Source organism: Apostichopus japonicus, chromosome 13 (assembly GCF_037975245.1).
Source record: "Apostichopus japonicus isolate 1M-3 chromosome 13, ASM3797524v1, whole genome shotgun sequence".
Taxonomy (NCBI): Eukaryota; Metazoa; Echinodermata; class Holothuroidea; order Aspidochirotida; family Stichopodidae; genus Apostichopus; species Apostichopus japonicus.
The window spans coordinates 6,470,200-6,497,891 of NC_092573.1; the positions used below are offsets into that span (position 1 = coordinate 6,470,200).

At 37.8% G+C, this 27,692-nt stretch overlaps 2 protein-coding genes across 2 annotated transcripts in view; both read right to left on the minus strand.

Moving 5' to 3' along the window:
* The window catches only part of LOC139978739 (uncharacterized), a 28,820-nt gene extending 15,092 nt beyond the window's left edge, over positions 1 to 13,728 (minus strand). The window contains exons 1-5 of the mRNA XM_071989199.1: positions 13,710 to 13,728; positions 11,696 to 11,833; positions 10,067 to 10,148; positions 9,043 to 9,182; positions 8,670 to 8,862 (exon numbers count right to left, since the gene is read on the minus strand). Coding sequence (XP_071845300.1) covers positions 8,670 to 8,862; positions 9,043 to 9,182; positions 10,067 to 10,148; positions 11,696 to 11,819 — 539 coding nt within the window. The 5' untranslated portion in view covers positions 11,820 to 11,833; positions 13,710 to 13,728. The remainder of the gene's footprint in view (positions 1 to 8,669; positions 8,863 to 9,042; positions 9,183 to 10,066; positions 10,149 to 11,695; positions 11,834 to 13,709) is intronic.
* A 3,793-nt stretch (positions 13,729 to 17,521) lies between these two features.
* Positions 17,522 to 27,526, minus strand: LOC139979230 (uncharacterized). Its single transcript, XM_071989996.1, has 2 exons — positions 26,659 to 27,526; positions 17,522 to 20,323 (listed from the first exon to the last, which is right to left on the minus strand). Exons 1-2 carry the CDS (start codon positions 27,227 to 27,229, stop codon positions 20,040 to 20,042), a joined length of 855 nt encoding a protein of 284 aa, XP_071846097.1. The 5' UTR covers positions 27,230 to 27,526; the 3' UTR covers positions 17,522 to 20,039.
* Positions 27,527 to 27,692: the final 166 nt, after the last annotated feature.

A 27,692-nucleotide genomic window follows, 5' to 3' on the forward strand; every position in this document is an offset into this window, starting at 1 on the left:
GCCCTTATATTTACATCCTTACTCGCAGCTATACCTGCATCGTTGGTAGAAATGTTACCAGATACACGTCGGTATACATTTTACGTTAATCAAGGCGCCACACAAAAAGTGGAACATGATTACTGCGACTTTCTACAGCAAACAGGAAAACGTCTGAAAATGAGGACAGCACAAACACTCAGGTGTACCCTTCTATCAGGGTCAGTAAGGAATTTCCATTTCTTGAAGGAAATGTAAACCGGGTAACAGTGAAATAAATATATATATCACAAAATGTCAGTAAACCTATTAATTCAGTCAGATGACATATGAAATACATTAATATGTACTGTAGCTCATCCTAACAGACTGACTCAGGAAGCAGAACTGAAAGAAAAAAGTATAAAAGAAACCAAAAAACAGCAAAATAATGGTAACTAGAAAGTCAGTGAAAAAAAGACATGATGCAACTAAAACAAAGATTAGAAAAACTGTTTCGTCCAAAATTTCTGGTGATTTTACTAAACCTACTCACAATCCGATTACGATCAAGAAACCTAAACAGTATGTACCTTAATTACCTCCTTTTTTTTTTAATCTCAATAAACTATAAATTATTCATTAATACCTACAGGAGAAATTCACAATTTCTTGTCCATTTGAAAATTTGTTGCCCAAATTTCATAATTTGTTCACAGTTATAATTCATCAGAAATTACAAGCAAACAGAGAAAAATAAATTATTTTTTAGATTTTCTTCATCACTCTCTAATAATCAATCAGTCTACAGTAGATAATGGACTGCGTTATTTGAAATCACTTTGAAATCAAGTTCAGATATACTGTATTATCTTTGATTTGCTAAAAGGGCAAATTAAAACACTTCCCAAAAGCACATCCATTAGTATAGCATAAGCGATTCAGATTAAATAGTTATACCACAAGGACCAAAGACCTAGAGCTACATAAAACAATAAATAAAAAAACTACAAAAAAAAAAACTGTACATGCCATTCCATTAAAACCAAAAACAGGTCAGCATGAAGAAATGTAAACAATCTCGAGTAGCCAGGCACATGAGTTGTCCACTAATAATGATTAACTCATATACTGCAGTACAGAACCTTCTTCACGTTGTAACAGTTCCTTATCCTCTTAAAAACATTCCAATTTTGAATGCCCAAAATTAAATTTCAAGTTCTGTTGTAGATCTGCTATCCCAGTACAGTAGTAGTACCCTTGACAAGTTTAGCAGCTTTCAATTTCAATTCTGGGAGTGACCTCATTTCGTAACTGTGCATCGCTATTGGACGGTTTCTGTAAAGTACGCCTCACTTAGCGTTCGCAAATGCAATCTTACAATGCGAGCCTAAAATAGTCACAATTTATACACAGAGCACTGTCCTGTCTATCTGAAAGTGCAGTGTTCTATCTCTGTATAATAAGCTTACTGATCTACTCATGCTTGAAGAGCACTAATACAGTATGTATGACAGAATAAAAACTACTCATCTCAGATGAGTGATTAATCAGAATAAAAATAGAAAAAAATCAAAGAATAATTTTAACCTTCATTTGAAAATACTCATCTCATGGATTTATAATGGTTCCAGTAAAAATATACAACCTTACTATTTCTTGGAGAATTAATGTTAAAGAAAAAAAATATGCTACGCTGTTTTCTGTTTACATTTTTTTTTTTTTTTTTTACCCGTTGATACTTTACCATTGAAGATATTAAGGCAAATTTGGATGGGAATTTCCCCTTCTAAGTTCTTTAACTTTTCCCAAATCCAGATTACAGATGATTACTTATCTTGAAGAGAACATAAAAATATATTTGTCCTTTCTGCAAAAAATATATAAGATAAAATCAAAATGTTTTAAAGAAAGACATATCTCATCGCAGACTACGGATATCAACCAAGATAATTTATTCCTTTGAGCTTATCATTTTGAAGTGAATGAACATGCCCTGAACACATTTTGTTGTATGATGAATGCACAAACATGGCTGTTTAGTTGTCAATAATATTTTTCTGTTCTTATGCTTGTATTTTTTGTTTTTTCACAGGGAAAAACTTGTAAGAAGTTATAAAGAGTCTGGAAAAATGTCTCAAAATCTGAAACTCTGTTCCAAGATTGCCTCATGAATGTGTAGACTATGTACAACAAGAACTGAATGCTTCTTTCTCTCATGGTAAAGTACTGTATAATGAGACAACCAAAGGCCCTTCAGTTTTTTCCCCTTTTGACAACTGTAATCCAAAAGGTACATGCAGTTCTATTTATCAATACATATATGAATGCCTTTTTTAGATTCCTGAACTACAAACCTTTGGTTTTAAATTGGCTTGTACAATGACTACTATACAGACCTGTGTTCACGGCATGTGCTACCAAGTTCACAGGTGTCATCATTTCTCAAGACACACAGTGTGAATAACTGTTATGGTAGATTTATGTCTTTTGTGCAAGTAAGGTTGTGCATAGTTGGTTGAAATCATGTTAACAGTATTAGCAAAGCCTGGTATTGCTGTCACTTCCGTATTCTCTGTATCTTAAAGGGTTATTCCAGAGGCAGGCAATGTAACACTTAGGCATACATGGAAAAGAAACATAATCCAGACTGTATTAGTTGACACCCCCCCCCCCCCACCCATCTCAATATTCTTGTTCCTAACTCAAGATATGGTTGATTGAATATTAACTCTTTTGGCTGACTAAACCCTCCATTCCACCCTGGAGTAGGTCACAGGAGGAGCTCTGCCATGTCATAACACAAATGTTCTCCAAAAGCTTTATTTTGCCATTATAATCTTCTCACTTATTTATTCTTGAAACTTGATACACTTGGAATGCCTGGTTTAGCCGTCAAGGGTCTCTCTATATTTAGAATTTCATCAAAGTGCAACATTAGTTTCCTCAATGAGTATGTCAATTAATTTTTACCAAGAGAAGCTAGAAACAATTTCAGCTTTCAATTGCCATAGTGACATCTTTTATATGCACTGTTGCCAGATGCAATTCACAAAAATACCACCAAATATGAAAAAAATTGTGTCTTCGCCATACATAATGCTATTAAGAAGTGATTTGGACTTACAGATTGAGAACATTTTGAGCTTTTTTTTATTAAGCTATCAACTTCAGCCACTGGAATATCACTTTTAAATTTAAACATACTGCAAGAGTGATTTTGGCCAGTAGAAGGTTCCACCAGTCTTAAGGGTCAGTTGATTGCTAGAGTAAAATGAAGTCTTATGATTGGTAGAGAATGCATAAGTATTTTACATGCCCTAGTTAGCTTGATTTCCCTGAAAACTTAAAAGAGTCTCTCCCTACCCAAGTCACTGGAAGATTATTGGAACGGAAAACTGACTGTGTGGTTTAACTGTTTTGCTGATAGCAATTAACTACTTGAACAGCGCCTTACAATACTAGAAATGACAGTAAGATATAAATGAATATATATATAGAAGACAAAAAAAATCTTGACACCCATATTATTGATTTTTCTGCTTATAAATGCACAGTTCTAAGGGATTGAAGTATTTTGATCACTCTGTGTAAGCAACACAAGTATACAAATTAATCTCAAGGATTTCTGAGAAAAGAAAACATGTGGAGAGGGACTTTTCAAGCTGTATTGCATGTAATCCCTATGCTGTAAGGAATACAAGGTATTGTGGGTATTAACTGACACCCGCAGATTAAAATGAGGTCCATGACGTCCAATCCTATGATGTCTCCACTCATAGAGGTACAGTACAACAGCTGGTGCCCAGGCATAAAGGAACCAACTATGGCATCCATTAAGCCTATGGCTAATTAGCTGAAGAAGAATTTTTGAAACAAATTCTCACCTAATTGGCCCAAATGACATTTCGGCATGTTCATAATAAGCCAAAGTGTAAGTTTTGGGGGAAAAAATGTTTTTGACCTTTGACCTTTGTCCCATCATTTGCATCAGTCACTTAGGCACTAAATCCCATGCATAAGCATACACCTATCAAGTGTGAAGAACATCAGCCTGTTTAGGAGGCTTTGTGACACACTATTTAGTGAACTCACATACCTGTATACAATGACACAAATGTACATTACCATCACATTTTGACCAGGCTACAAAATAGAAATGGTTAGCGCACCCCATGTGTCCTTGTTATTTGCACTTCATATGTATATACTAACCTTTTCAAATTGCACTTCAAATCAATGAGGGGTGTGAGGTGGTACATAAATGGTCAATGAATTACATCTCATCCCCAGAACATTTACATGCAGGAAGGAGATAACATTGAATGCTAGATACAATGGCTTGATATACTCTGCAGCCTATATCATTTAAACACACTGCCCTGTCCTCAATGCTATTGGGTTAGAATTTTACAGTATCTGATTAGATTTGGATTCATCATAAACTGATCAGCATTAAGACTCCTCTGGGAATGCAGTCTCCTGAATGGGTGAATGGCTTCGATTCATTTCTAGTGTAAATAACGACATGTATGGTAATCTATCTTCCAACTTCATCAAAGGGTTCCCAAACCTCTGCTTGATAGATCTCAACATATTTATAGACACTGTAAATAAAAGATATATACTTTCAAACGCAGTGAGTCACCTAATTACATTTTTTAATGACTCCATGGAGCAAATACTACTACATTTAGTCATCACAAATTTTATTTCTTGAGTTTAAAGGCTTCTGGAAAATCTTTACTCCTCCGTAACTGAAGAACAGTGATTTTGTTGTAGGCAGAATATTTGCACATTGGTAGCAGACACATATAGACGTCTGTCACGCATGAGATGGCACCCAAGATGAATGCAACCTCCAGAGATGAGAAAACAAAGTGACTAAATGAACTTGCAAATGAAAGTAATACATTGTCATTCTCCAAAGAGCAGAATTTATTTGATACAAATTTAGAAAAGATGATTAAGAGTGTAACACTGCCCTCTATTTCACAGTTCCATGTAACCACTTCAACTTGAACACTAGGGGGACCCTCTAACACGGAAGTCCTAAAGCAGACCCCTATAGCTGGCCTCACACTGAATGCTTGAAGGAGAGTGAAAATCGTGCAACTCCAATCGTCTGTTATGAGTTCATTATTCAATAGTCATCAAGACACCATAGAAGTCTTTTACAACTGGCCTCCGCACATTGAGGGATTGATGGGTGCACACTTATTGACTATCTATACCGACTGCCGGTGCTGTGGCCGAGTGGATAAAGGCGGTGGCATTTGAAGCATTGAGGCTAAGCAATCGGGAGGTTCCGGGTTGGATACCCGGACGGGTCATAGTAAGGTGAGTTTTTCATCCAAGAGCAATCTATGTTTCCCATCTGAAATGACTCTAGTTTCTAAATTGAAAAGATTCCAAATTTGGGTTAAAAATGTTGAATTGGGAGCCTCTCGATGTGTAAGTTGTAATCCAGAATCCCTTGCAGGTTTTTCCCACATTTGTGGTTGCTTAAGCATCATAAAAATAACTGCTGATTATTATTATTATGATTATTATATTCTGGTGCTCGGTTAGGTCACATTGCAAACTATTTCCCTATGATTGGGTTGGTTGTTGTAACTGTGTAGTTCCTTGAACTGCTGCATACTGCACGACCAATCACCAGCTGCCAATTGGGATGATGCTATGTATTGAGCTCTCCCTAATCATCTGCAAACTGAATAAATCTTAATCATTTTTTTCTTAACAACAGACAAACTGTCCAATTATTCACAGTTTGCCATATTGTGAGAGTCAAGCTCAATCTGGTTCATTTGGGAAGACTATGAAGATACATGAAAAATTTAATACCAGAGCAGCCCTCATCTACATTATTTGAGATGTGACCCTGCCCACGGTATGCCACATTATCCTCTGTTGTAGGGAAGACTGAGCCAGCGTTTCATACATGATTGACGGTCAGCATAAAAAGTGTCTTGGCAACAGAATTGTGAGAACAGAATCAACTTCTATGGTTACGAAAATTAGAACCATTAACCACTCTTTCCTGGGGGAAAGGGTTATTTACTTGGACCTTACATAACAGTACTGGTTAGCTCATACTTGTCAGTAATGTGTTATAAATAAAACTATCAAAGTACTTTGATATCATGAAATATAAGCTAACGTTTATGGCTTCTTGACAGTACTGAGCAAGGAGATGATACCTTCATGTTGTGAAGTGATACTGTATGTGCAATCATTTTTTACACAGTACAAATGTACAAAGAGTACAATTGATGTATACAAGAAGTATTTAGTTTAGTTGTATGTAGCCTTGAAGCCTATTACAAAGGAATTTACAACAAGATCCTACAGCCACTTATACTATAGACCTCCTCCAGACATTTATTTCTAATGTGATTATATGATTATTTTAGCTTGCAAACATTAACTGATTCAAACAGGCCTTACTAGTATTAAGCCAAACAGTGCACCTTGTGTAGAAGATTGTTACCAACCCGCAGCAAAAATTAAGAGAGCCTCCTGTATGAAAGCGTGATGAAAGGTATGAAGGGGAGTATGGGGCACCATAGAGACATAGGAGGGTTTAAGAGGGTGGGGTGCCCAGTGTAATAAGTATTTGAAATCTATTTGAAATATCCACTACTATTAGTTAAGATATTAAGGTACTAGAGACAAAGGACATTTTAAGGGTAGGTAGGGAAGGGGGGGGCGGATGGTCAGTGTAATTAGTATTTGAAATCCATTTGAAATATCCACTACTATCAGTTAAGATATTTAGGTTCTAGAGACATCTAGGAGATTTTGAGGGGTAGATAGGGGGTTGTCAGTACAATAAGTATTTGAAATCTATTTGAAATATTCACTACTACTAGTTAAGATATTTATGTACTAGAGACATAGGACATTTTAAGGGTAGGTAAGGGGGGGATGGTCAGTGTAATAAGTATTTGAATTTGAAATATCCACTATTATCAGTTAAGATAGTTAGGTACTGAATGCTAGTGACAGGTAGAAAAAATGGAAATAGTGAAATATTTACCTTTTACCTAAGTTCTATACTTTTAGGTGCAGAAATATCAAATGTAGTTCTAATGCTTAGTTTGATATTGGACCAATGACAGGGTTATTCAGTTTCTTGTTGTAAATATGGCAAGGTAGTGTAATTTGTGGATTGTTATGAATGAGGACTATATCTACTTTTATACTCACTGAAGAAGAGTGGTTGGGGAGGTCAGTGACCAAGTTTGACATCAATAGGCGATATAACACCTGACTCAATATTATGGTAGATTTCCATCTCTGGTGATTTGAGGGGGAATTTAGGCCTGACAATTGCCCCAAACTTGAAGCCATACAGATAGTAACTTGTCAGAAAGAAGCATCTTGGTATATAAATACAAAACGAGTCAAGTTCAAACAATCGTGCTTTTGAAATAAGCCATGAAATGACAGTAATGTTACCAGGCACCAGATTAAGCGAACACTTTGCTATCTGAAATAATTTTCTCTTTGAAAAAGTCTATTTCACCAAACTACATAGCTTACGGCTCAGTCTTTTCACCGTGGTTGTCTAAGAGAACCCCCTGATGGTATTTTCTAAGCTATTAAAAAACCTTTATAGATTTTAGGTTTTGATTTCTTGTTACTATGGCAATGCCATTGGCTGCTTACATCTCTCTTGGACAATCAAATCTGTATGTAGGATTTTTAGCAAACACGTTTGATAAATTAAAGTGGATTAGTGGGATTAAAATATATCAAATGGATTACTAAAGATATTAATTGGATAAATGAGTAGATAAAATTGCTTTCACATTTCTTCTTCTTCTCACAATCTCCTCAATCTGGAGTCCTGGTTTAGATTCTCTGCTTAATTGCACATACTGTAATATAGTCCTGTTGTTCCAGCAGTTCTCTTGACCAAGCAATTGCTGGTCTGAAAAAAGACTGAACCTTAGTGGATGCCTGACATCCTTGTTGGTCATACTAGGTGAAAGCAGCTTTTGTTTAGATTACTAAACCAATGTAGTTTTAATATCTACTTTCAATTTCCACTTCCATCAATTTTCACTTCACTGTTCCATGCAGACACACCTATGCACAGGAGTGCTTCTCATGAAAGCCATTCGCCGGCATTGAAAGAAGACAGTTGAAACAATGTAGCAAAAAATACACTGAATTTTATGGAAATATCTCCTCCCCTCTCACAATGTATACACAAAGCATTGAAAAACTGCTTCTCTCTCATACTGTATCCACAAAGCCTGGAAAAAAATGGGATTCCCTCTCACGATGTATCCACAAAGCTTTGGAAAAACTGCATCTCTCATAATGTATCCACAGCGCACTGCAAAAAAAACTACTACCCTCTAACAATGTATCCACAAAGCACCGGAAAACTGCTTCTCTCTCATACTTTATCCACAAAGCTCTGAAAAACCTGCTCCTCTGACACAATGTACCCACTATGCACTGATATAATTCTTCTCTCTCACAATGTAACAACAAACACTGAAAAAAGGTGATCCCCACTCACGGTATATCCTCCTCCCCCCCCCTCCCCCAGCCATTGAAAAACAAGAAATGCTTCACTCGTACAAAGTATCCCCACAGCCATTGACAAAAGACCACTATTTCTGATTCCATACCCACATAGCAGCAGAAGTTGTGTATTCTGCAATGCATATTCTGTTTGATTTCTTTCTCACCTGTGGCTATGAATCTTCTCGGACGTAGACAGGACACTCTGTTTGCTTCCCTGTTGCGAAAAGTCAAGTTTTCTTTTGTGCCTCTTTGAATGTCTTATAAGATTTTGTTGTTCTTGTACTTCATCATCATCATCACTGCCATCGTCTCTTTCTGCTGTCTCACAGGTACCACTGGGTATGCCTTTGATGTCAACTGTTAATACAATTTAGAACAAAGATAATAAAAGGGTTCTGACGAATTTCAGTTAAAGTGACAGACATATTGTTTGTTATATTACGGTTGGTAGATCTTCAGAACGATGGAGTAGATTATGATGTCATTGGAAATGGAGAATTCTGCTGAATTGTGAATTCTGCCTACAGATCAACTCACCTAATGGGAATTCAGGTGGGAGTATCAAGTATGGCGCCACCGCAACCTGTTTCATATCCTTCTCTTTGACACAGTCAGATATAAAAGAAGCATGAAACACTGTCACGTAACCCCATAAGAACTCCATCTGCTCAAACAACCTGCAAGATGATATAAGTCAAAAGACATTTAAAAGTATGTTTTTATTTTTTGAAAAGAACATTGTTCTAAGCTATTCAATATTGGGAACTGGCAAACCATATAATTCAAGAGATACTCTGGTGACTGAAGTTGATAACTTGAAAAAATTGGTGGATATTTTCAGCATCTTTAATAGATCTACACCACATCCTCGTTGTCCTTTTTATAGTGAAAATAAGGATTTTCAAAGTTGATGATATTTTTCTGAATGCATCTGGCAACAACATAGTTAGTGATGTCATTATGACAATTGACCTGTAAATGGTTTTAAGTTCTTGATAATTCATAAATCATTTATCCACAGAGGACATGTTCATATTTCTTAAAACTTGAAAACAGACAGAATCTTGATCAGTCATAGTGCTAAACACACTGACACTGCTGAGCTATCTACGATATCCCACGTTATGACGGCTGAGTTGAGTTGGGTCATGTTCAGTTGGCGCAATGTGAGGCCAGACTAACTTGGGCTCACCGTGGCTTCACTGCACATTGCATTTGACTTACTCAATAAGTAAAGTTTATCCAGTGTCACGCAGCAAAATACCCAAGTTGCTTTATTTTACAACACAAACAGTCACACTTACTTCCTTCTTTTTATTTCTTTTTATTTCCTTTTTTTTCTTTTTGACAAAAATCTCATTGATGGAAGGTCATATCCAAAAAATATTTCAGCCAAATAACTTTACAATTCAATTCCTTAGAGTACTAATGAAAGTGACACGATTGTAAAAACAAACCCGAGAGCCCTATATTATATACAGCTTCAAACTACAGGTAAAAATTCACAGGAAGCTGCAGTCACAGCCAAGAAACAAATTAAATTGAAAGTTACAATACTCACTTTGCAGTGTCTCTTGCATTGTGATTTTCACTGAACAGAAATTGTGCTTCCTTCCAATTGCCACATGTCCCTCCATGTTTTACTATTGGTGAATGAAGAAAAAAAGGTATTTTGAGAGGATAGACCAGTGCTGTCATTTAGTCTTTTCAGCCAAATGTCAAGTCCCTCAGGTCAAGTCTCAGTTCTAGACTTAAGTCCTTTGAGGGCAAGTCTTAGGCAAGTCTCAAGTCCCTGAAGGCAAGTCTTATGTCAAATCTCAATTCCCTGAGCGCAAGTCTTTTAAGTAAAGTCTCAAGTCCCTATAGCTCTAAATGTTTAATAACTCAAGAATCTTTCAATAACTCATTTTGAGTTGGAAACTGCTGATACACATACATACATACATGTACAATGCTGAATGCACCGTTAAAATAAATGAAATTGCATCCTCCGAAATGCTTGTATCATAAACAAATATGTTTAAAATCTGGATCAAAACATAGGATGGATGTGCAAATTGGTATAAATCTTCTTTCAGGACATACATGGCTATGGTCGTGGAGTGTTAGCTCAGTGGTTAACGCCGGTGCCTTCCAATCATAAGGTCCCCGGTTCAAGACACTCCAAGATAAATGTATGTCGTCTAGTTACAGAGTTGTTGACAATTCATAATCATGGACGTTAAATATGAATGTAAGAGACTGACTTCGGTCAGCTTGTGGCTTTGATAAGTCAATGAGGCTTCTTCACGAGTTCCTGCTTGCAGGAGAATCTAAAATACATGGTGTACCATTAACCGCAAGTTTACACTACTACGTGAGAAAGGACGCTGAAATGCTATGGATAGCTACCAATCACATTGTGCATTTTTCCCATTGCTAACAATTATGATACTTATTTTGTTTGGTATAAGAACATCAAACTGAAAGTGAAGGAACTCTAAAAGGTACACCACAGGTAATGAAAAGACACACAGTCACTGGCAATTGTAAGGTACAATGAGAGAGATGCATCTTTAATTATTGGTATTTTAATCAAATTTCATAAAAATTCTCTTGAGAGATATGCCATGTACTGTACATTGCCTACTATTTAAAATTGTGCAATGACTATTACTTGCCTGAAAGAACTGACATAGTTGTTCCTTGGAAAGTCTCTAAATAAGTACACACTATGAAGCAATCTATCGTATTACACAATCTCATGAATCATTCTACAAATTTTTCTCTCACTTTGAAAAAAAGGCATAAATTAGTAATGCCCTATTAGTGCTCTTCCAATTTTACAACTAGACTTTGTGCCCTATTGCTACAGTAGCTGAAAAGCCCAACATGGTGCTCTATCATTTCAAGGAAACTCCAAGGCAATTTCTAACTTGTCCTAAACTATATGTTGCCTTACCCTCTTGATCCTTAATTATTTTGACCCCAATTGACCTGTATTGTATAGGAAACTACACAACAATGTGTGGTACTGTATATTTCTTGCCGACAGGTTAAGTGATGCAGACCAATGACGGCGAACGATAAATAATTAAAATATGTACAAATGAGAACCAATACTAAAGGACAGTGCCATTACAACCATTGTAATGATCACATTTTGTGTAAAAACTCAAGCATTTCAACTCATCATTTATCGTATACTTACTCCATGCTACTTTCTTGTCCTGAGAAACACTAGATGAAAACCAAGCCATCACTCCGGCAAACAAAGGGGACCCTTCTTTTTGTAGTACTCTCCTTGGTCTTCCTCTTCTAGTATTTTTGGACATGATTATAATTGGAACTAATAATATGGAGGAAAAAAGTGTTAGCCAGTAATGAAATTCCTGAGATTGAAAATCAGTTCTGACTGAAATGAGGACGAACCTGCTCAATTTTTAGTACAAAAATAAAGCTCAAGTAAAGCTGGTTTTTGGACAGATAAAACTGTAAAAGTTGGAAACTAGTCGTCATCAGAACCATATCACACGGTTTTAGATGTCATGTAAACTAAGTCACTGCCAAACTTCTTCTTATTGTGATCGACAGATGTACAGTATTACACTTCAAAAGATGAAGATCTATGTGGATATCAGGCACTGATGTTTGGAAAGAAACAAAAAAAAGGAAACAGTACAACTCACATAAAGTGAAAAGTTTTGAACAAGTTGGAACCTAAATATTCAACTTTTGTCTACTTAAAATGAATTTATGACACAAAGCCTATTTAGATCTGATATGATAAGAATTAAGTCCACAATTTCAAGATCATTTGCCATTTGCAAAAAACACTTACAGTGATCAAGCAGTGAAATCTTTCATGTTTGATTGTGTTGGGATATTTTCTCCATGACATGGTGATACTTCACACAATGTACCAGAGTTCAGGAGTTTTGAAGGATATTTTCAGATTCTCACTCAAAACTACAGTTGCTGTGTCAATTTTTTGTTACCTTACTTCTCATGTCTAGAAGAAAACCTTGAAAAAGTCAGGTAGTGGCTATCCCACATCATGGCCAGTCATGAAAAATGGGTCACTAACATTCTGTCTTGCCAGTCCAAACTTTGCAGGCCTAACTTTAGGCCACTAATGTTGCATCCCATAGAAGTCATGAACCTGACCTAAGTTAGAACCAAGCTACTTGCCCAAGTCTAACTTAATCATTCATTTTTCTTCTGCTAAGATATAAAGAACCATCCAGCAATTGAAGTAAGTTACTATTACTAAGCCTTGTGCCAGTTATACTTATACTAGCCTAGGAGTTGTGGCTATAGACTATCATAGCAAGTGATGAGTCTTACTTTTCAGCTACTGTACAGTAGTAGCATGGACACTTCGAAGTTCGGACACCTAAGCCTTAAAACACCCCAAAACTATATCTTCTGGTCTAAATCACCTGCAAATATACGTGATATGGTGGGAGAATTGTGTTATATTACGATATACGGCCAAACTTTCTTTCCTGCAAACTGTTTTCACGTTGTATTCCAAGATTGAAGATTCTTCATGATTGTGGAACTGGTATTTCTTTGCTAGAGTATTGCAAAGTTCGGACACCCAACCCACAGTGTGGCGCTAGTGATAAAATTGGTGGCGCAGTTGCTCTTTCAGTAATTATAACAGACTTCATAGATCTCTGTCATTTTATTGACAAAGATGTAAGTACTTTCTTGCACACAGGTCATTTTGGAGAGAAAATAACTGTAGCTTCGTACTTTTGGTGAAATTTGGCTCTTCCTGTAGGTTGTCATGGTGAAATCGTGTATTTCTTAGGGTGTACGAACTTCGCAGTGTTCCGAACTTCGCAATACTGACTTTACTACATACTAGCCTACTACTCAATAAGGCCCAACGTTACTTTATGCCCTAGGCCTAGGCCCTATCAATATCATAAGAACTTCGTACATGTCAAAATTTAGGCTAGGCCTAATCTGTAACCATGTAAGCGAACGGCTAATCTGTAATCAAGCTAGCCTAGCTTGATTTATTGTAATTGGTCTAAGTTAGGCCTACCGGGTACCATTACAATTATATATTGGTTACTAGGCTTACTCGTCGTAATATTGACAGCTTTAGTCAGATATAGTTGGGCAGCGTTTCAGTAAGCATTTTGTTGCTTTTTCACATGTCAAACATCCATCTCAATTTTGTTGTTTTGAAATAGTAAAATTTCATTTACTTTCAAGGGTCTCCGGCTTGAAGCTAGCAGCTATTAAGAGCAGACAATAACAACAGCCATTTGGTGTACACCGCGCCGGTGTGAAGCTAGATACTTATTCCGCGTTCCTCGTTCGACATTCGCGAAATAAGTAACTGTAGTAAACATGTTACTTATTCGATAATGGATTCGATATACAACTATGGAAAGCCTTTTGCTTCCGTACGAGATTATCAAGATTTTTTCGTCGAAAAAGTACATTTATGTGTATTTTTCCAAAGATAATGAGGTTTTATCAATGGGTCTGAAGACGATGTAGAAAATTACCATAATCCGTCTTCCCCGGTCCAAACAGTGCTTGACCAATTCACATGACCAGTGGCGTAGGAAGGTACTTTTGAGTGGGGGGCTGAAGACTGATGGCCGGCCTGGGGGAGGGGTCTAAGGGGAGGGGGTGTCCCCCTCCCCTTTGGAATTTTTTTGCATTTCCAGGTGACCTCAGATGCAATTTGGTGCAATATAGCACACTTCAACTCTCACTCCATTTTGTAAAGAATTTTGCATTTTCACCTGGCCTTAAATGCAATTTGGTGCTCCAAATGAGATTTTTTTCTCATTTGGAAATGAAAAAGGGGTTTTCTGACTTGCGGAGCGGGGGGGCGGAATGATACTTCCGCCCCCCATATTTTTCACGGGGGGGGGCGCCCCCAGCCCCCCCCGGTTCCTACGCCCTTGCACATGACCAATATCACTTATTAGATGGATGTAACGGGATCACGAATAAAAAGTATTTGGGGCCTAATCAAGACCAGAACGCCTTAGATCACCAAACCGATGGTTAGCATGAACTCTAAGGGCATTGTAGAAGAGTACCACAGTGCGTCTTGCCCGGTCCAAAGAGTGCTTGACCAATTAAACTGACCACTAATTAATTACTTCTTTAAATGAGTGTCACGGGACCACGAAAAAGCTTTGGGCCCTAATCCATGCAGCACGCCTTGGATCACCAACCGATGGTTAATATGAACTCTAAGGACAATGTAGAAGAGTACCATAATGCGTCTTGCCCGGTCCAAAGTGTGCTTGACCAATTAAAATGACCACTGCATTATCACTTATTAAATTAGTGTAACGGGACAACGAATAAAAACATTTGGGTCATAATCCATGCAGCACGCCTTGGACCACCCAACCAATGCGTCATATGAACTCTAAAGACATTGTCGAAGGGTACCATAACGCGTCTTGCCCGGTCCAAAAAGTGCTTGACCAATTAAAATGATCACTTCTTGAATTAATGTCCATCTCATATATGTATCGTGCGTTTAGTGTCAACCGGTAGCATTACAAATTGCACTTTGGACGAGAAAGTTGAGCAGTGATTGGTCTGTTGAGCGCTCAACGGCGCTCAACCATTGGTCTGTTGAGCACCAGATAAGTACTTGGATGGGTGACCGCCTGTGGAAATACTAGGTGCCGTAGACTTTTTCATTTTTCCTCACCCACAACCGCACCCCTTTATGTCTTTATTTCTTTGTCACTATTGTTGTGTCATTGCAATGAAAAGTTCTCCCCCCCCCCCCCGTATACAAATTGTACTGCTGTCGCCAAAATGAGTATCGATTTGCTTGTATCTGCTCTTATGATACATTACGAAATTTCTCACCGGAAAGATCGAAGGATGCAGACAGGGGAAGGGGTAATGGGAGTAATGAGAAAAGAAGAAACCAACCATAGGTGTACCATAATTATGTACGTATTGCTGCTTACGACGGGAGGCTTAAAATCATTATCAGTTTCTTGCCGTGTCTAGAAACATGGATAAATCCTACTTCGGGTTATGAGAGGGAGAGCAAATCTAAATGGGTTACTGCGATTTGCAATTGCGCGCAGATGACGAAGAGGGAGGGTGGAGGTGCCATTCTGTGGTGGAACCATCTGGTTGACTAATGTCACACATCGCTATGCACCGGGGACTTCTCGCTAGCTCAGACCCAATTCCTTTACATCGTACCATTACACCTCCTCCACGACCCTTCTGCCCCCCCCCCCCTCATATAACCCTCTTATATAACATATGGTTACACTTCTCATTGAAGCGAACCCCTCCCCACTCCTCTCAATCCGCCCGATTTGAAAGAGTGTCATTTTGAGTATCGATTTGAAAGGAAGCATAGCATAATCTTAAAATACTGAAAAGGTAGAAATTGAGCATAACTCCCAATTATAATTTTTAAAAAGAAGTTTGTAAAGGTAACGTCCAGTGATCAGAAAGGTATGCAGAAACTAAGAGACATTTAGTAAACTTAACCTCTCCTTAACAAGCCGTCACGTAAACACGAATGTTCATAACAATTTGAGTAGTAAAACAATTGAGCTGCATATATAAGCTGGGTTGCGACAGCATTTGTAAGTATGTTTATAGTTTATATGTTTAAAAATACCGCCATCTAATTTAACGACATCGTCGAGGGGTTTGTTTTCTTTAGATGATATATCAACACAATATTTCGTTATGGATAACAGAGAGGATGGACTACGGGTGTGGGGAGTAGGGATTCGGGATCGAGAACTACTGGGAGTCTTCATTGCAAGAATGTCTAACGAACAGAGGAAATATTGAAACTGCAACTAATAACGAGTTCGAGTCACTCCAAGATTAATGAATGTCGTCCAGTTACAGAGTTGTTGACAATTGACAATTCATACTCATGGACGTTAAATATGAATCTAAGAGACTGACATCGGTCGGCTTGCGGCTTTGATAAGCCAATGATGGCTTCTTCGCGAGTTCCTGCCTGCAGGAGGATCTAAAATACATACATACATATGTTAAACTGGGCTGGCTGGTAAATTATAATTCGGTATGATCATTTTAGAAGTGTATATCATGTCATTTAAAGCAGCTACTTTATTAGCATAGTTATTTGTTTGTGGCCATTTTCCCAAACCCCCTCTGATGCTTATGCAAATTTAATCAAGTTTTGTTATTGGTGGTACAGCACATGCGCATACACCTTTTTAGATTTCTTCATCGAATAAACTTTAATTGTGGCAATAAATCAATGACTACAGGTCATTCTAAAAATGTTATCTCCCAACCTTTTCCCCCACGTAAATTCCGTGCAAACAAAATCGTAAACATTGAAAACATTTTTCAGTGTTCTTCACTTTTTCTTCAGTAGGCCTTGAAAAAGAAATTTAAATTTTATTCGAGCTACTTTCACTACCATGATAGAAGGTTACAGTACTCTTTCGAAAATAGACCAAAGTCGACTAAACAAAACTGTTTTTTTTTCTTCTTCAGAGAACAGGAGACAGTACATACATATATAAGGGGCTGGCTATCAGTCACCCCCTTCCTTAATTCATCACAGAAATCCCGGCTTTATGAGCTCCAGATGAATCATGTAGGGGAGTCTGTGTCTATCGAAACAAAAGGAGAAAGGCAGCCGAAAACGCAGTTCGCCACGGGGGCCACTCTCTGGACAGTTTTAGTGGCGGGTTCTGAACAGATCAACACTTTTCATGCATGTGTGTGTACTGGTTTTTATACAGGAACAATCTGACTATATTGCATGAAGTCTTTGATGATATTTTCGGTTGTGAGCTTCAGTATTTATTCATTGTCACTTGTCAACATTCCAGATAGGTGAATATGCCACCCCCCCCCCACCCTTCCCGCCCTCTTCTTCACCCGACTGCCGTATTCTCCATTGTGATAAATCACCAAACTAAAAAACATAACTATACCCAAGGCACGTGTTTCAGTTCTCTGCGTTATGGCTAGGCCTATATCCTTTAAACGACAAGAAAAAGCAAAGTCAGTGAAGTAATGAAATTTTCAGTTTTATTCGTTGTGACTCAACTTAAATAATGTTTTAAATAATAAAATAAACAGAGAGAAAAAAAACAAATGGAAAATCTGCAATAAAGAATATTTTAATGAAATTTTAAAAAATAAATATAATTTTGTTTAATTAACTTTCCCTCGGAATAATCAAATTTATCAGCCGTCCCTAGTGAAGGATTTTAGAATACATTTGTTTTATCTTACAAATAAAAAACCCAAAAAATGTTAAAAACAAATAATTTAATTTTTAAAGCACTCCTTGAGACATTGGTTCTTAGTTGCTTAAAAACTAAACATACGATGCCCTAGTATAGACTTGTATGAGAACGAATAATTTGGAAAGGATTACTTTCTTAAGATTCCAGAAAAAGGGTGTCTCTCACGTTACGATAAACGCACTTAACAAAACATTTACCAATAATAAAAGGGTAAAAGCAGGTGAAATGCTTTACAACGGTCCCTTTGTTATCCCCACCCTTCCCAACCCACCCTTACCATCCCTCCCAACGTAACAGACCAAAAACATGTATTTCCATATTTCAAACTGAAAATTCCAAAAGTCATTGCTACAGTAGCATCTATTTAGTAGTTCGTAAGATATGAGTCATTTAATAACCAGATCTGGGCATGTAAGAATGCTGGTCAAGTGGTAACACACGGGGAATCACCGTGGTGGGGAAACAATGCATGCTGTTGACGCAAAGTAAAAGTTGCATGTTTTAAAGAAGATTATATCAAGTGTGTAAAGCAGATAATAATAACAAAGCTCGTTATTGTCTCTTGCCACTGAGTACTGCTAGTAGCCTATTCAGGCAAGCATATCTTTAATGTCGTCTGTAATGATCTTGTAGTACGGTCATATGGAGGGCAGCAGATACTCATACGCTTCGTACTCAATTTTCATGAGAAGGTTCATCATTACAATTATGAACGAAGCCTGTATTCACAGAAATGACCAACAGATCTACTATACACGATATGTGGTTTTTGCTCAAGTGGTATCTAGCTTTGAGGTCATATAGCCATCTTCATGGTTATTATTCTGGTCATGACCGACACGTCGCTTACACGTTTCGGTGAGTTGAGTGACTGTCTACACACACGATATACATTTTAATACAATAAATTGGTGCATGTGGACTTTATTCTGATCCTAAAACGTGATTACGACAAACTTACATTTGGTTACAGCGTTGAAAATAATTTGATAAAACTTTTTTTTAAGACATCGCAAACCAACGTCCAAACTACGTTACAAATGACCTTGCAGAGTAACAGGTACAATAATTTCATAACGTAACAATAAACGTACTATTTCTAACGTCAGCGTTTAGAGTAAAAATTCAAGAAAAGTTTGTGATGAATGATTGACCATGCTTCATGATACATGTCGGAATAACACATCTAAAGTTGCAATGTGAATGTATTAAGAAATCTATATTTCTTACATAATTCGGGATTTCTCCCAACACTATGTGGTTGGTAACTTGATACACCGAATCCTTTTCAAACTGTTTTTTTTTTTAATGTGTAAAACACACTGATTCGGCTCACACAAGTCACACAAACTCACAACTATTGAAATATTACCTGTAAGGATAAGAAAAGCAATGTTTATGTAATAAAGGGAACTAAACGCCTATACGTAAACAACAAACATCTGAGTATATAAGGCACAAACACATCCAACATATCAAAATATATAGTACAGTTATTATGTAAGGCATTTTAATTCACCATCACCAAAATGATTAATCACATCAACCAATAACAGACAAATGAACAATAATTAAAATAAATACAAATGAAATCGATACATTTGAAAGAAAGCCTATATATCTGAGTATAACTGGCATGGCTTGTGTGTCTACGACATGAATATATTATTTATTTATTTTTTGTTCTATTTCTTCTTGAATTAAATCTATCAACTTTGTGATCATTACAACAAAGTGAACAAACACTGAGACAAACGAAAAGTGTAAATAAATTCTTTGAGTGTTCTTTGTTTTACTTTTACTTTCGATGTTTGTCCCGATAAGTATAACATAGTATTGGTGTCATCAATACAGTATTAAGTGTGTAAGATTTACTATAGCCTAACATCACTGATTCTGTAGTGTAAACGAACTAATGTATAGCCCAGATGAGAGAGCTAGGCTATTTGCCTGAGTGGACATTCGTATTCATTCTTTGGTACCTTATGAAAACGACTCGTGTGAGTTGTGACGTATTTCCCTTCCCTTCCCATACAACACTACCTTATTTCCCTTACTTTTTACCCTTGCAACTTTGGTAAGATTCAGGTAGGAATGGCTCTTGTTTCAAAACTCCCTGGATAAAATCAATAATAAAGTCATCTATTCATTGTGGAGGGATAGTATATAACGGAGGCCAAAGCTTCACCCCATGCGGAGTCCATCGGTAAAGAAATCTGAGCGTAGAGTGAGTGACACAGTCACAGTCGTTGCTGGACCACCACGGCTGACCACCTACCCCTACGGCGAGTAGACGGGTATTGATGCGGGGGAATGTGGGCCAGTATCACAATCACTTAGTGACCCAGCAGCACTCGTAGGTCTCTTCTTGACCATGGCTGGATGGAATCCATCGTGTCTCCGGGCGTGTTTCATGAGATGGTCACTTCTCATAAACCTCTTCTCACAAATGGGACAGCAGAATCTCTTCTCCCCGGTGTGGGTACGGTAGTGGCGAGCCAGTTCATCGGAGCGGGCGAACCTTTTCAGACATTCGGCCCACGTGCAAGGGAACGGACGCTCTCCTGGAAGATACAAGACAAAAATCAAACTATACCGTAGGCTATATGAAGACTAAATCTTATTTCTTGTCTATAGTTATCTATAGCGATGGAAGCTTACATTTCAAGGATCGCCATCATTATAGTATGATGAAATAAACATCAAACTAGACAAATATGCAAACAATACAATACATTAAAAAGAGAGGAAAGAAAATAGAAGAAAAGAAAAGAAAGGATTGAAAAGAAACAAAAGAAAAGGATTGAAAAGAAACAAAAGAAAAGGATTGAAAAGAAACAAAAGAAAAGGATTGAAAAGAAACAAAAGAAAAGGATTGAAAAGAAACAAAAGAAAAGGATTGAAAAGAAACAAAAGAAAAGCAAAGAAAGAAGGAACGATAAAATGAAAACAAAGAAACGATCGGCTCGCGCCACACGAGCCACGTGTTTCAAAGTAAACAACGAAAGAGGCTATATGCGTAATTCTTTGTTGTCCGTCGCGTGCCAAAGAATATTAACCACAGGGAGATAAAATCCTTGGTGCAAAGGTCACATTATTCAATTTCAGCGAAGTTTGAAAGAAATATTACACAGTGGTCAATCCCTAACCAAAACGGGGAATTTCAACGGCCTGTATAGACATAGCTGTTTAGGGTAACTGACAATAGAGCCATGGTTAATCAGTCCATATTCAAAGCAGGGTGTTACTCCATCCTGATCAGGGTAAAGTCTTTGTTATTGTGGTAAATACAGTCAAAGAGGCTTTGAGATTTTCAACCATGCTGTATATGTTTTTACTTTGGAGGGAGCAGGTGGAAGGGGGGGGGGGGTGTCAATGAGGTGGTCTGTCAGACTATTTCACTAAAGAGTTTATTCTATTTCCCATATATAAATGTGTACAGAGACAGACAGTTGTTGATATTATTATTATTTCCTGGCAATGGTTTTGCCTAAGGTCATCATGCAAGGAGAGTGACTTACATAGTAACCTGTAACCAGGGAGTTGTTATGGAACTCCCTGCTGTAACATCGATAACTTCTCTCTCACGGTAACGTCAAGAACCATAATTCACAACAGGAAACTATATAAGGCCCTAACCGAATCGACACTGCGCTGTGTTCAACGCCTATATAAGAACATGTAGGGAGTTGTTAGAACAGCAAAGCTAAAGGGGCATTGTTTATGTGTTCACCCGGGTGATCGGGGACTTGGATGTGTGCGGGGGAAATGCCCCAGTTACCCCCGTATCACTCCCAATTCTCCGTGTGTGTGTGTGCGGGCGGGAGGGGGATATGCCCCAGTTACCCCCTTATCACTCCCAATTCTCCGTGTGTGTGTGTGGGGGGGGGGGGGGTATGTCCCAGTTAGCCCCTTGTCACTCCCAATTCTCCTCTCGATCACGCCACTGCGAGCTCCGCTCCAAGACTCACTTTCCTAGCCATATATTGTCGCTGCGAGTGGGGTCGGTGTGAAGAGAAAACAGTGCAGGTGCTGCCCAGGCTATTGCATATTATTTACAGTCAACCGTAACAAATACTTTCCGACGCCTCCTTCAAAGTTTGGTCGTCTTAATGTAATAGCTTAAAGTCGTCCAGCTATAGACGACACACTCAGTCCGGAAACAATTTTGGGAATTTTGACAGCTAATTAAGAACAGTATAAACTTGTGGCATTCAGTATCAAATCTATAACATGCATATTTCAACTATAGACAAAGAGTAAAACGTTCGAAAATTCATGAACCATGCACGAATTTGTTATCAATCACATGTGAACCGACAGTTGATGGTTAATCCTTCAAGGTGATATGTTACATGTTTCCTGAACGTCACGATTTCTTATATGATAGATGTAACTGTAACGAACAAACTAACTTCCCCAAACAGTGAAGGAAAATCTTATTCCAATTGATGATGTCATTAATCGATGATGTCATTAATCAAAGATGTCATTAATCAATGATGTCATTAATCGATGATGTCATTAGTCGATGATGTCATTCATCGATGATGACATCAATCGATGATGTCATTAGACTTGGTCAAGTCTAATGACAACATCGAGCCACGTATACGCTTCAAGTTTTGTACGATTTTCTTTACTTGTTGTAAATGTCTTTTTTTTTCTGTAATGTGCTGAGTGTCCAAATCGAAGCTGTTTACATGACCTAATGAAGACCTTGGTTTCAATGTCAACGTTGTTAACAATAACAATCTTCCTTCTCAGACACTATTTTAAAACTATGATGTCACCCACACGGAGCCCTATATTTCTAACAGTTGTTTTCTGGAGTTGTTGTTCTCCACAACGACCTCTGTCATATCTAGGCTAAACATGATCGTTGGGTTTGCGTACCCTTTAACAAAACAATTAAATGATTCGAGCAATTTTATGACAGTTTCATTTCCCTTGCTAAACAAGTCATCAAAATGACGAAATATCCGTCTGAAAACAGTTGTTGATTTCGAAAGGGAAATGATGGTCGATTGATGCATTTGTGCAACAAAATGATCGATTACATGAATTGTGTATGATAGAAAACCTCGCACGTGTTATTCTGTTGACTTTCAATGTGAGTAAAAAAAGTAACAGAAAACTGAATATATACGAATTATTGTCATTTTTTAAGAGCCTGGGAAATGGATTCTTTTGTTGGAAAGGGGGATGGGAGGGGTTGGGAGGGGCAGTCTTGACTGGTTTTATATTGTACATACCGAATCTATACACATACATACCACACGATTTTCTACCTTAGAAAAATGTGAGGTATTATTTTATCGGATGCACAGCAGATTAAAGGGAATGAGATGACCACGAATTTTTCGCGAGTCCTATGTCTTGCGTCTTGTCTATTTGCACTAGCATTTCATAATTACTTTATGATACTAACCTTTATGCTGCAGGCATGGGAATGGCGCCTTCTGGATAATATGGGAGGACTGAACAAGAATGACAGTTTTAAGTTTTAAGTTAAGCTCTGGTCCTTTCAATTTTAAAACTTGCTTTCAGTCCTTTCATGTAACGGTCAGCAGGTCCAGTTCCACGATACTTAAGACCGCTTTTGAATGGTGGTTTATTGATTAGTTAGACTGGTATAAAAAAAGGCTTTACCTAACGGGAGGAGTGATCGAGAGACTTATCAGCTAGTGAGATCAATACGTAATTGACCACTGGTCAAACTTAACAACAATTTGATAATTTTAAGACCTGGACACTGACCCTCACACACATTCATTCAAACTTTGAATTATTCAAGTAGGTTAACTGCATGCAGGTTAAAGCATGACGCTTGACACTGGTGGTCATTGTAAAGAAAAAAAATTACCAAACTTTTATGGGTATTATGGTTATTAGTTATTACATATAAGTAAAAGAATGTAATAATTGGAATGGGTGAAGATAAAAGATATACCTTCATGATTCCCTATGTGTTTTATTCATTCAGTAGCTCCATACTATACCGGCACAAAGCCATAAAATAATATAGCGGGATGGAAACCGTATATAGTTTATTCAGTTATGTCAACTTGTATCTAACGGGTCGCTGCGTGAACCGCAGACAATATAATAAACTAAATTAGGAAACTTTTTTTCTTCTCGAATCGAACAAAGGATGACGACATAAGGTCATATATATACAGACTTGGATTGAGACATTTGAACTATCCTCAGCAGGAACAAAGCCGCAAGAAAGAAGAATCAGAATACCACGCAAGGCTACAGTTCCTCCTATATATATATATATATGAATACATTCTAAATCAAAATTAAACAAAAACTGTTAGCAAACTGCTTATCCACTATAGAGCCTGTGTAAGAGAATGTGTAAAAGTAAATGGGCCTGATGTTTCGATCCTAGCAGGATCTTCTACAGAGGCTGACTGCTATATAGGAAGATCATGCTAGGATCAAAACGTCAGCCCCTCTAACTTTTACACATTCTAAATAAGTTACAACAACTGTGAACTACAGACACGGAGCTTGGTCCCAGGGACAACAGGGAAACATGGGTTATATTTGCCATTTGATGTGATCTAATAGGAATCTCGGGGAGGTTGGACCGGAAGGGCTACGTCGTCATCATCTGTTCAGGGAGTTGTTCCATAACGACCCCCCTGATCTGTCACACCGGATATTGACCACGAAATATTCACATTTCATATACCTGCTGTGTCGGGAGTTCGTAATTTCACCTGCATGCAATTACAAAGGTTTTGTGTAGCTTTGCGGATGGGGTGTGAACGAATGGAGGGGTCGTGGTTACGAGGTTTGTGTTTGTGTGTGTGTGTGTGGGGGGGGGGGGCTATTATCTATATATCACGTGCAGTTGGCGTACTTACATCAAACTGCATAAAAACCACCTAATAATTTCAAATATTTCGACCACGTTCCATTATGCTGAAATCCACGTCAAAACACATTTTATCAAGTGTGACTTGATTTCTATGCAGAGCTTTATAATTTATTACAAGTAATTGCCCCAACATACAGCCAACAATTGCCACTTATAATAAGAACAAATTTATATGGCGGCTCCCAGCTACATGCACTATATAAGAAATACCAACACTGAATTGCGAAAGTCTTGCGCAATTCGTGGAGGAAATTGCAGTGATACGGTGGTAATTATGCTGGTAGCTAAAAGCAGACATTACATATTGGCTATAATCTAAGATGATGACATATGATGACATATAAACAAACACGTACCAATGTCCCACACACAAAAATGGGGGAGGCACCGAGAAAGATATTTCCTGCCCATTCAACCATCCTAGTTTTTAGAACAACACCCTGTTATATAGCAACAAATTTCCCTCAGAATTTTTATTTTTGTTTTAGGTTTTTTGCTGATGTATATTTCCGGCTGATGTGAAAGCACTAAATACAACAGATGTATGTAGTAAGGCTATAGATAGCAAATCGGACAGAGACGTAGTGATGAAGCCAGAATTTGGCAAGAACATGGAAATTGGCAATATTTGTAACATGTGGCGCGGCATGCACATTTGTCATGAGTTTGACAATGAACCATGAAGTTAAAGGATTGGATGTATGGTCCCAAATTTAAGTCTTTTAAATCAAGGAAGGCAACTCCCTGGTCAAAACACAAGCAGGGTTAACCCAAAACTTTGAGATCCACTAATTTTTTTTATTTTTATACTATAGACGGAGTTTGCTCAACTTGGCAGAAATGTTTGTGTTCGTATAGCAACGGTTACCTATAGAAGAGCACTTTGAAATGCAAATGGTAAATGGGTACTGTCTATATGGGATCTATACCTGAGACCAATACTATTACTACTTTAAAGTTTCATGACGGCCTAGTATAAGATTATCGATCCCAGGCTAGCTGAGGATAGAATGACCATACAAAATAACCCCTGTCCATTCTCTCTATGGGTAGCACTATCGATTGTAGGTGTGTTTAAACTTTAAAACCCTTAATTGTCAACAAAGTGGCTATATGTAAGCACAAACAACACTCCAATTTGTTATACCGTTATGTACTCTGTAGTAGCCTACTGTGTCGACTTACATGCGCAGTAGGCTGTAAAGACATACTATCAGATGCGGCAAACCACGCCAACGGTCGATATCGAATGTGGCCATTTATTAACAAATGTATAAATAAAGTTCTCGATATACACCAGTTGGGAATATCATACTGCTCTTATCTGTTTGCTAAACTATAGAGTGGGTGGGCATATGAACTTATAATTAAGGGGCGTATTGGTAAGTCAACGCAATAAAACCCAACGGTCGACAAATATAATTGGTATTAATATTATAGACAAACATTGGTATATCACACACATTAAGCCATTGACATACTATATTTTGCATGTTGAGGATATCATAAATTACTTTAAACTGTGCATGGAGAAGAAAATCTATTGGTATACCGAGTGCAGGTACTTATTAATAGCTAATCACCCCCTCCCCTCCCCCTCCCCACCCTCCCCACCCAAAACAGTCGATTCTTCATCTCACTTTTACACTGTATTCTAAGTGTTATTGTGTTTTCTTTGTAGCTCAAGTACTTGTAGTTACATATGTATTAGTCAGTTGTGGTAAGAAGAAGATGGTTGCCTATATCCACACAACACTTAGATAAGCAAACGACATATATCTCAAATATCAACGAAACCAAAATAACAGAAAGCAACAAAGCGCTCACGCAACGAGGCAATCTTATTGAGTCACATGCTGCCCTTTTACACAGTGACAGAGCGATAGGAGGCGTGACCAAATGAGGCCAGCAAAAGGTAGGAAATATATAACAGACTTTAGTACTATGGCGTAGTAAACTGTCAAACAAAGAAAACGCTATACAGACAAAGAATTTATGCCTTACCTGTGTGGGTCCTCAAATGTGCCTTTAGATGTGACGATTTGCCATAAACTTTATCGCAACCTTCATAATGACAACAGTGTTTCTTGGCTGGCTTCTTTCGATTTGATGTTGATGTAGGCTTTGTTGAACGAGAGCTTCTTTGTTTACCTTTCTTCTTCACCACGTTTTCTTGACTAACTTCCCCATTGGCATTGATTCTGAGTGTTGCATTCAAATCTGTGGGAGACACATGGTTTGTGTGACAAAATGGGTCCGAAATAATTTCAGGTGGGTTATAGAAATTAAATGTAGGTGACGGAATCTCTTCACGTTGTCTGTGTTGTTCCAAATCCGACAATATGCGGGCAACCATGTACAGAGGGTCGTGTGTATTATAGCTAACGTTAGAATATATGTTGTTGTTGTTGTTGCTGTCGATAGGTCTTTCGTAATGCTTTTGGTTCAAGTTCCTGTTCATATCCACGGGAGAAGATCGCGAAATAGCGAGTAAACATTCGGCAGCCGCAGTCATTTCCATTGCCTCATGTGGTGTCGTCATCCTTTCACCGTAGCTATCCATATCGATGTACATGTATGTTACAATCCAAATTACAGTACAATGAATCTCCCGCGCAATCAATCACTGATCAGCTGTGAAGTATAAGGCCAAAGCTGTTGCCGGGGAAACCCAACCGGCTTTTTGCTCCTAAATAACAAAATCCACGGAAAATTACGAGTGTCTTACTTTCCATTCGATCAACACAAGCCGGCAAAAGTATCTGAGTCCTTTAATTTGGTTGACATTGCACGTTTCGTCTATATCCTCGAATTTTGAGTGATAACAGGTCTGACTTGCAGCACATTGTGTACGTCGTAGTTTCGTTCTTAACAAAGAGAAGCAAACGAGGGGGCGTAGTTCTGAATAAACATGAGCACAGACGTACAAGCCAATCGTCATACGGTACAATAGATAAATTTAGAAACAACTTATAACTATTCATATATCGTGTTACTACCTCGTTTTGTTTAGTATTGCGAAATACTTGCTTCGCTTC

Coding starts and splice junctions, on each gene's coding strand:
- LOC139979230 (XM_071989996.1), bottom strand. CDS start 27,229: ATGTACATCGATATGGATAGCTACGGTGAAAGGATGACGACACCACAT. Junction 20,324..26,658: donor ACATTTGAGGACCCACACAG/GTAAGGCATAAA, acceptor TGTATCTTCCAG/GAGAGCGTCCGTTCCCTTGC.